The 9,696-nt window shown below is 44.3% G+C and overlaps 2 protein-coding genes across 2 annotated transcripts; both read left to right on the forward strand.

Moving 5' to 3' along the window:
* Positions 1 to 419: 419 nt before the first annotated feature.
* LOC120050786 (natterin-3-like) lies at positions 420 to 2,688 on the forward strand. The gene is made up of 2 exons (XM_038997335.1): positions 420 to 534; positions 1,592 to 2,688. Exons 1-2 carry the CDS (start codon positions 420 to 422, stop codon positions 2,686 to 2,688), a joined length of 1,212 nt encoding a protein of 403 aa, XP_038853263.1.
* Positions 2,689 to 3,209: 521 nt separating this feature from the next.
* Positions 3,210 to 8,848, forward strand: LOC120054193 (probable peptidyl-tRNA hydrolase). The gene is made up of 6 exons (XM_039001648.1): positions 3,210 to 3,226; positions 3,507 to 3,644; positions 7,110 to 7,329; positions 7,477 to 7,576; positions 7,680 to 7,725; positions 7,963 to 8,848. Exons 2-6 carry the CDS (start codon positions 3,537 to 3,539, stop codon positions 8,230 to 8,232), a joined length of 744 nt encoding a protein of 247 aa, XP_038857576.1. The 5' UTR covers positions 3,210 to 3,226; positions 3,507 to 3,536; the 3' UTR covers positions 8,233 to 8,848.
* Positions 8,849 to 9,696: the final 848 nt, after the last annotated feature.

The raw sequence follows: 9,696 nt of genomic DNA on the forward strand, positions 1-9,696 counted from the left end.
TCTGCTTCATGGAACATAAAACAATCAATGCCATTTCAAATGTTGGATCTTTTACTAAGCTGGAGAGGCAGTTTTTGTGTGATTTCAGAAGCCAATTCTCTTTAGTAAATGATAGGCAAGACATACAAATGAGCATCTTAATGTATTCAGTCCATCAGCAATATACTGAAGTATATTCAATGAAGTGTCTGAAATGCTGTAGATGGGGGAACGCATGGATATTTATATGGAAATGCCAGTAACAAGGAACACTGAGCATTTTCCAGATTGAAGGTGGTGAATGTTAAAAATACACAGGGTAGCACTCTGCTAATGTCATCTGAGATAGGTAAACTGATGTGACTGTGGTGTGTGTGTGTGTGTGTGTGTGCGTGCGTGCGTGCGTGCGTGCGTGTGTGTGTGTGTTTGTTTGTTGCTAGATGAGGCTGACTTTCCTGGTCATCCTGGCAGTGCTGCAGCTCTGCAGCCCAGTCTTCCTCTCTGACCCCCTGCTCTACACCTCTCAGCTGGAGGAGGGGCAGGATGCACCCAGCAGTGAGTCTGATTATATTACACCAGAGGAGGCTGGGGGGAGGAGCTATAGGAGGACAGTCTCAGTTTAATAGCTGGAATGGAATAAATGGAACGGTATCAAACATTTGGAAACTACATGTTAGACTCTGTTCCATTAATTCCATTCCAGCCATTACAATGAGCTCGTTCTGCTATAGCGCCTCCCACCATTCTCCCCTGTATTACAGCCTATTACACAAACACGTTGATCAAAAACCTTCAACTGGGTCTCAGAGTGTAAACATTTTGTTTGAATATTCTCTACCAAACTAAAGAATTGTATTTATTTGATTTATTTAACCTTTATTTTATCAGGGAGTCATACTAAGACCAAGGTCTATTTTACAGATGAGCTCTGAATTACATAAATTACAGAAAATACACACATCAATATAAATACAAAATGCATCAATATAAATACAAAATATAAATAAAAAAGAGGCACCAAAACATCAAATTTAAGAACATGTTGAAGATTGTTCCACAAATAAGGTGCAAGAAAACTAATAGCTGATTTATCTAACTCAGTAGAGACCAAAGACATTTCCAGAGTTAACCATCCCTGAGACCGGGCGTGGTAACTCGTATGTCTAAAGTTAAGTAAAGATGTTCTGTACAGTGGGACTTTTTGTAAAAGGGCTTTATAAATGAAAACATAGCAATGTATCAACCTACGTGACATCAAAGAGGACCAACCAACTTTCTGGTAGAGAATGCAGTAATGACTTCAAAAATTGTCGCTCGTAATAAAGCTCAGTGGGCTATGCTAAACTGCATCTAATGGCTTTAATGAAGTTGCAGTTACGCTCAAATAGATAATGTTGCCACAGTCTAGGACCGATAGGAATGTCGACTGAATAATCTGCTTTCTACTATTCAGCGAGAGGCAGGACCTTTTTCTCTAGAAGCCCATTTTTATTCTCAGCTTCTTAACTAACTCATCAATAATGAGTGAATGAATCCAAATACGTTAGATTTCAACTCCACAAAAGATACTCCATTGCAACCAATGACATTTGCTTTCTGTACCTCATCACAGAGCCCTGGCTCAACCCTCTGCTGGAAGATGTGGTCCCTGATCTGGACATCCATAGTTCATCCACACTGACAGAGACCTCAGATCTAGAGCCCCAGTTTCTCGATTCCCTGTTTATGTATGGAGAGAACGCCAACCTTAAATGGGTAAAATGGGAAGGGTCCCTCCCTAATGGTGCTGTGGGCATCTACAACGGTTACACCGAACGACATGACTACATTTGCAAAGTCAACTGCGAATCTGGCTTCTATACCGCAAGCAAAGGCAGTTTCTGCCAGTACCCCTACGCTGACAAGGAGCATTCATCCTCCAAGTTCGAAGTCCTGGTCAATGTGGACAACTTTGAGTTTGTGGAGTGGATCGAGGAGGAATACGGTGCTGTCCCCCAACATGCTGTCAAGACCTGCCAAGGTGTTGAGATATACGTTGGCAAGAACAAATACGGTCTGGGAAAGGTTGTGACCCAACATAAAGCCTTCTTCCTGCCTTGGGAGGGCGATGAGTACTGGTACAAGAGATACCAGGTCCTGGCCATCAACAGGGACACCTACAGCCAGCACATCTCTCACGTGGAGTACGCCATTGACCAGATCGAGCTGTTCAACCACCCTCCTGAGGCCATGCAGTTTGTCAGGGTCACCAACCTGGAGTGCAGCAGTGTGGAGAAGAAGGTCTTGCTGGAGAAGACCAGCACTGTGGAGAAGACCTGGGACATCGGCAGGGAGAGCCGCAACAGCTCCACCACCATGACGGCCAAGGTGCCCATTATCAGCCCAGGCACCGTGGACTTCACCAAGGAGCAGACGGTGAGCTTCTCAGAGGGAACCACCATGGTGGAGTCTATCAGCCACTCCATCTCTGTGGAGCTGCTGGTCCCTCCCAACCACTCCTGTGCCGTGCAGATGGAGGGCAGGAAGATGACCGCCGACATCCCCTTCACGGGTAGGCTGAGCCGGACCTACCATAACGGAGACACCCACTGGACCACCATCACAGGGACTTATGATGGTGTGAAGGTGGGGGAGATCAATGCTGTGGTGGGGAGATGCCAGCCTGTCCCTGATGCCATACCCTGCTACCTCATTGAGACAGACCCCTGAGACAGAAGAACTCTAGATGTGAGAACTTTAAACTCCAATGTGCACGTGGTCTATCCCTCCAGACACAACCTGAACAAATTATAACCCTTGTGTCACAATACCTTTTCATCAATAAACTGATATAACTCCATATTCAGATAAAAGAGCCAGTCAATTTAGTTTTGTGATCAAGAAAAGCATTTTCCAGACAAAAAATATGATTTTGGTGCAACATTTTGTTGAACTTTTCTTGATTTACCTCATGTACTACTGTAGGCTGCATGCACATATAGTCGTATCATCATCATCATCATCATCATTTGTTTCAATGGTCTAGAAGTGAAATATAATTCCAGTACATAAAGTTACACAAGGCTGAAAGGTAAAAAATCACTATTACACTGTTCATTTTCTATGAGCGTGTAGGCGTGTATACGTGCATTTATAAACCTCCTAGCTAGGTGGCGGTACGCTTAAAAAGACCAGACGTTGGTCACAATAAACCCTCTCACTTTTCTGGCCACCAGTCTCTTTGACTAATGTCGAAGTTGCATTGCAGGTCTAGTTCAGTAACAGATTTACTCTTTTCCAACGTTTCTTATTTTGTTTTCACAATTGTATTGATGAATCCAAAGCTATAAACATTTCAAATAGGTTTGTTTATAACTGAAGTGAAATGTCAGGAGTACATGATTTAATCTGAGATGTTGATGGTCACAGACAGTAGGCTATTGATACAACAATGAAGTTATGAAGATTAAAGTGTTTATGACGTTCCCTTTTTTGCACTCATGAGACACGTAACTGTTGCTGGTAAACTTTGGTATTGTGTGTCACAGTTTTTCAAGACGCTGTTGAACTTTGTTACAATGAGACGACTTTTATCGAAACTGATAAACCGAGCGTTGCTGACTGAACCCTTTGCACCAGTAATGGACATTGGAGCAGGAGTCCACACAAATGCTCGTCGGAGGCTGGTAAGTGAAATATTCAAGAAAGACATTGCTGCACAAATGTCTTCTGGTCTAGTGCACTGCAACCACTTGTCTTGCTCACAGAGTTTGATATGTAATAATCGTAGGCCTACTACTAGTTACAATGTTGCTGTTGGCATAGCAGCCCATCACTACAATAGAATAATGTAACAATGCTCGTAACGTGGTAGGCGACAATGTAGTACCACAGCGGACAGTGTGTCAGTAGGGCGCATCAGATGCTGTACATGATGTTGTTCACAGTAGCCTACAGTTTTGCAAACATCGCATTAGTAACTGTTTACAAAATATTTGCTAAAATTATTATTACAATTTATCTAAATGGAAATTAAATGTAGTGGCTTACCTAGTTAAAAGATGTACTATTATTTCATAATCTGATGCAGCACTACATCACTCTCCTTCTTGGTCAAATAGCCCTTACACAGCCTGGAGGTGGGTTTGGGGTCATTGTCCTGTTGAAAAACAAATGATAGTCCCACTAAGCACAAACCAGATGGGATGGCATATCGTGGCAGAATGCTGTGGTAGCCATGCTGGATAAGTGTGCCTTGAATTCTAAATAAATCACAGACAGTGTCACCAGTAAAGCACCATCACACCTCCTCCTCCATGCTTCACGGTGGGAACCACACATGCGGAGATCATCCGTTTACCTACTCTGTGTCTCACAAAGACACTGGTTGGAACCAAAAATCGCAAATTTGGACTCATCAGACCAAAGGACAGATTTCCATCAGATTAATGTCCATTGCTCGTGTTTCTTGGCCCAAGCAAGTCTCTTCTTATTATTGGTGTCATTTAGTAGTAGTTTCTTTGCAGCAATTCAACAATGAAGGCCTGATTCACGTACTCTCCTTTGAAATCCTCATAATTAATTGCACCCACATAGTGTCCCAGGTCTAGATCCTGAGAGGAACAATAAACAAAAAGCAGTGGAACTGGCTTCGAGGTCCAGAGTTGAGTTTGAGAAAACTGGGCTATATTTTGTAATGACTAGACTAGTTAAATCCCTGAGTGATTATTTTTTTCTACCAGGGTTTATTGGGTTGGCCAAAGAAACAGAACACTGTTTCTATTTTAAAGTAATAGATCATGTCAATGCCATTATGACATCCTTTTTGGTCCCCAGGCAAAGCCAATAAAAGCGCACTCAGTGGGTATAACAATAATCATGGCCAGATGTAGACAATCCACCTCTCGCCCAGTCCACAGGAGGTGTAGAGCCACTCTGGCTGTGAGGCGCTGTAGGTGAGTTGGCAAGAGGAGACGTTAGGTACCAAAATGTGCACCCAGGGGGGGCCCCAGGGCTGAGTTTGGTTTCGCTTACTAGCTGAGTCTGCTTTAGCCTACTAGCTATCACCTCCCTAGGTACAGAGCCTTGATTTTCTCTTTTTTTGCATATTTTTGGTACTGACTGTTATCAGATCTTCAACCAAAACCTAATATTAGATATAGGTAACCTGAATTTACAAATAACAAAAAAATATATACTTGTTTATTTAATTAACAAAGTTATGCAACACCCAATTCCACTGTGTGAAAAAGTTTTTTATTTTTTATATTTAACTAGGCAAGTCGGTTAAGAACAAATTCTTATTTACAATGACGGCCTAGTGGGTTAACTGCCTTGTTCAGGAGCAGAACGACAGATTTTTACCTTGTCAGCTCGGGGATTCGATCTAGTAACCTTTCGGTTACTGGCCCAACGCTCTAACCACTAGGCTACCTGTCGCCCCTGTGTGAAAAAGTAATTTCCCCCTTACACTCAATAACTGGTTGTGCCACCTTCAGCTGCAGGTTAGGGCTCTGTGCAGACCAGTCAGGTTCTTCCACACCGATCTCAACAAACCATTTCTGTATGGACCTCGCTTTGTGCACCGGGGAATTGTCAAGCTGAAACAGGAAAGGGCCTTCCCCAAACTGTTGCCACAAAGTTGGAAGCACAGAATTGTCTAGAATGTCATTCATTGTATGCTGTAGCACTAAGATTTCCCTTCACTGGAACTAAGGGGCCTAGCCCAAACCATGAAAAACAGCCCCAGACCAATATTCCTCCTCCACCAAACTTTACAGTTGGCACTATGCATTGGGGCAGTTAGCGTTCTCCTGGCATCCGCCAAAGCCAGATTGGTCCGTCGAACTGCTAGATGGTGAAGCGTGATTCATTACTCCAGAGAACGTGTTTTCACTGCTCCAGAGTCCAATGGCTGTGAGCTTTACACCCCTCCAGCCGACGCTTGGCATTGCACATTGTGATCTTAGGCTTGTGTGCGGCTGCTTGGCCATGGAAACCCATTTCATGAAGCTCCCGACTAACAGTTCTTGTGCTGATGTTGCTTCGAGAGGCAGTTTGGAACTCGGTAGTGAGTGTTGCAACTGAGGACAGACGATTTTTACACGCTATGCGCTTTAGCACTCGGTGGTCCCCTTCTGTGAGCTTGTGTGGCTACTACTTCGTGGCTGAACCGCTGTAGCTCCTATACATTTCCACTTCACAATAACAGCACTTACAGTTGACCGGAGCAGCTCTAGCAGGGCAGAAATTTGTTGAACTGACTAGTTGGAAAGGTGGCATCCTATGACTGTGCCACAATGAGTTACTGAGCTCTTCAGTAAGGCCATTCTACTGCCAATGTTTGTCTATGGTGATTGCATGGCTGTGTGCTCGATTTTATACATCTGTCCACATACTTTTGTATATATAGTGTATTTGACAGCCTCCACTCTTCTGGGAAGGCTTTCCACTAGATGTTGTAACATTGCTGCAGGGACTTGCTTCCATTCAGCCACAAGAGCATTAGCACTGATGTTGGGCAATTAGGCCTGGCTCGCAGTCGGCGTTCAGATCTTGCTACCGCACGGCAATCGGTACTGGAGCGCCAAGTCTAGGTCCAAGAGGCTTCTAAACAGCTTCTACCCCCAAGCCATAAGACTCCTGAACAGCTAATCAAATGGCTATCCAGACTATTTGCATTGCCCCCCCCCCCCTCTACGCTGCTGCTGCTCTTTATTATTATCTATGCATAGCCACTTTAATAACTCTACCAACATGTACATAATTACCTCGACACCGGTGCCCCCGCACATTGACTCTGTACCGGTATCCCCTGTATATAGCCCAGCTATTGTTATTTACTGCTGCTCCTTAGTTATTTGTTTTTCTTATCTCCTACTTTTTAAAAATATTTTCTTAAAACTGCATTGTTGGTCAAGGGCTTGTAAGTAAGCATTTCACTGTAAGGTCTACTTAGACCTGTTGTATTCGGGGCATGTGACAGGATGTTTTATTATTGTGAGTTAATACCCTCATATCATGTCAAATGTGTGGCTAAATGTACACAAATCAGTCCATTCTTGTGGGAGCAGATCATTGTATTCTCCAGTGGCGTTTAGAGAAATATAATATGCAAAGATGGAAAATAAGTATTTCTTGTCCTTGTGCAGATTGTGGGACTGGGCAACCCTGGAATGAACGGTTCGCGCCACAGTGTGGGCATGGCTGTGCTGGAAGCACTTGCTGCCCGGCTGAGGTTAGCTGATAGCTGGCATGGCGATAGGCACGTTTCCGGTGAGGTCATCGTATCTGACATCCAGGACACCCAAATTGTGCTTCTCCGACCACGACTACTGATGAACATAAACGGTGTATCCGTGGCCAAAGCAGGTGAGGATTTTTGTGTCTTCTTGATGTCTTTTGACATTTTATGAATTTTCAGTTTTGACTGTCAGAGGAATTATGACAAAAGTGAGCTATTCCTACTGTAAATTAATTGTTCATGATATTGTTTTGTTTTAATGACCTTGAATCAAGCGGTCAAATACAGCATCAAGCCTGAGCACATCCTCCTGGTTCATGACGACTTGGACAAGGCCCTTGGGAAGCTTGCTATGAAACAAGGAGGGAGCGCCAGGTGAGTTGATTCCCTGACAGTTATCGGCATTACTAATGATGCTATCTGACAACAATGTGATCCTCCCAACTTTGTGCTCCTTCTATATGTTGTTGATTGACAGGGGTCACAATGGTGTGCGGTCCTGTGTTGAGTGTCTGCAGACAGATGTAAGTAGCATTCCACACAGACAAATACTCTCCCTTCCCACATTAGGAGGAATTGAGCGATGACGAGATGAGAGATGACGTTTCCCTTTGACAAATTTGGGGAAAGTGTTAGACAGTCCAGAGAAATGTCATGTTTGTCAAAGGGAACTGGTATCTGGGGGGGGTGTAAGAGCAGGGTAAAAATACACATTTATTTCTCAAGATAGACGAAGTACTATTCTATCTTGTGCCCTCCAGGTGATGCCCAGACTGCGTGTTGGGATTGGCAGACCATCGGGTAAAACATTAGTGGACCGGCATGTTCTGGGGCGCTTCTCTCAGGAGGAGCAGAAGATTCTCTGCAGGGTTCTAGAACAGAGTGTGGACATTCTCCTCTCCCAGCTCACTGACAAGGAGGATGTGCAGTCCCCACTGTTGCCACCAGGAGGCAGACCGGCATTACAGACTGGGAAACAGAGGGTTTGCTCAATTTCTCCAGCAAAGGATACAACCTGCCAGAGCCAGTGAAGCTCTGACTGCACTCTGGGATAGTAGCTTTGCTGCTGCTGCTAAAACAAAGCTGCCTCTTACAGAAACATGAAAGTGTTAACATGTTTTTATTTATTGGGACTTTATGTATGCATTTTTTGTTTTTTTGGCCTACTCTACAATTATGTAAAAGGTCCAAGGAGTGACCAAGACTTGATATTAGAATGATTAAACAATAAAACCATCATACCAATAGCATTGAGAAAAAATGTAACTAGTGGTGAATGAACTGAAGTATAACCAGTGGGTTTCCTGATAACAGAACCTGTTCCACTCATGTTGTAGCCACTCTTGAAAGCTTCCAAAAGCCTCACATTTTTAAGCTCATTCTCTTTGCTGTATTTACTGGTTCAACATATTGATTCCATCCTTTAATTCTCAGCCTATAACCATGCTTCATCAACGAGTGTTCTTAATGAGAAGTAGCAATTGGTCAAGAAGTGTAGCATTCTCACCACAGTGAATATCAGAGCTCACAAAAACTGAGAAAAGAGCATATACAAGTAAGGTAAAGAGAAAGGAAAACCCATAAGTATATGGGCCTAATATACACTGCTCAAAAAAATAAAGGGAACACTTAAACAACACAATGTAACTCCAAGTCAATCACACTTCTGTGAAATCAAACTGTCCACTTAGGAAGCAACACTGATTGACAATAAATTTTACATGCTGTTGTGCAAATGGAATAGACAACAGGTGGAAATTATAGGCAATTAGCAAGACACCCCCAATAAAGGAGTGGTTCTGCAGGTGGTGACCACTTCTCAGTTCCTATGCTTCCTGGCTGATGTTTTGGTCACTTTTGAATGCTGGCGGTGCTTTCACTCTAGTGGTAGCATGAGACGGAGTCTACAACCCACACAAGTGGCTCAGGTAGTGCAGCTCATCCAGGGTGGCACATCAATGCGAGCTGTGGCAAGAAGGTTTGCTGTGTCTGTCAGCGTAGTGTCCAGAGCATGGAGGCGCTACCAGGAGACAGGCCAGTACATCAGGAGACGTGGAGGAGGGCAACAACCCAGCAGCAGGACCGCTACCTCCACCTTTGAGCAGGAGGAGCACTGCCAGAGCCCTGCAAAATGACCTCCAGCAGGCCACAAATGTGCATGTGTCTGCTCAAACGGTCAGAAACAGACTCCATGAGGGTGGTATGAGGGCCCGACTTCCACAGGTGGGGTTTGTGCTTACAGCCCAACACCGTGCAGGACGTTTGGCATTTGCCAGAGAACACCAAGATTGGCAAATTCGCCACTGGCGCCCTGTGCTCTTCACAGATGAAAGCAGGTTCACACTGAGCACGTGACAGACGTGACAGAGTCTGGAGACGCCGTGGAGAACCTTCTGCTGCCTGCAACATCCTCCAGCATGACCGGTTTGGCGGTGGGTCAGTCATGGTGTGGGGTGGCATTTCTTTGGGGGGCCGCACAGCCCTCCATGTGCTCG

Source organism: Salvelinus namaycush, chromosome 1, assembly GCF_016432855.1.
Source record: "Salvelinus namaycush isolate Seneca chromosome 1, SaNama_1.0, whole genome shotgun sequence".
NCBI classification, from domain to species: Eukaryota; Metazoa; Chordata; class Actinopteri; order Salmoniformes; family Salmonidae; genus Salvelinus; species Salvelinus namaycush.

Coding starts and splice junctions, on each gene's coding strand:
- LOC120054193 (XM_039001648.1), top strand. CDS start 3,537: ATGAGACGACTTTTATCGAAACTGATAAACCGAGCGTTGCTGACTGAA. Junction 7,330..7,476: donor TGTATCCGTGGCCAAAGCAG/GTGAGGATTTTT, acceptor CCTTGAATCAAG/CGGTCAAATACAGCATCAAG. Junction 7,726..7,962: donor TTGAGTGTCTGCAGACAGAT/GTAAGTAGCATT, acceptor TGTGCCCTCCAG/GTGATGCCCAGACTGCGTGT.
- LOC120050786 (XM_038997335.1), top strand. CDS start 420: ATGAGGCTGACTTTCCTGGTCATCCTGGCAGTGCTGCAGCTCTGCAGC. Junction 535..1,591: donor GGGGCAGGATGCACCCAGCA/GTGAGTCTGATT, acceptor ACCTCATCACAG/AGCCCTGGCTCAACCCTCTG.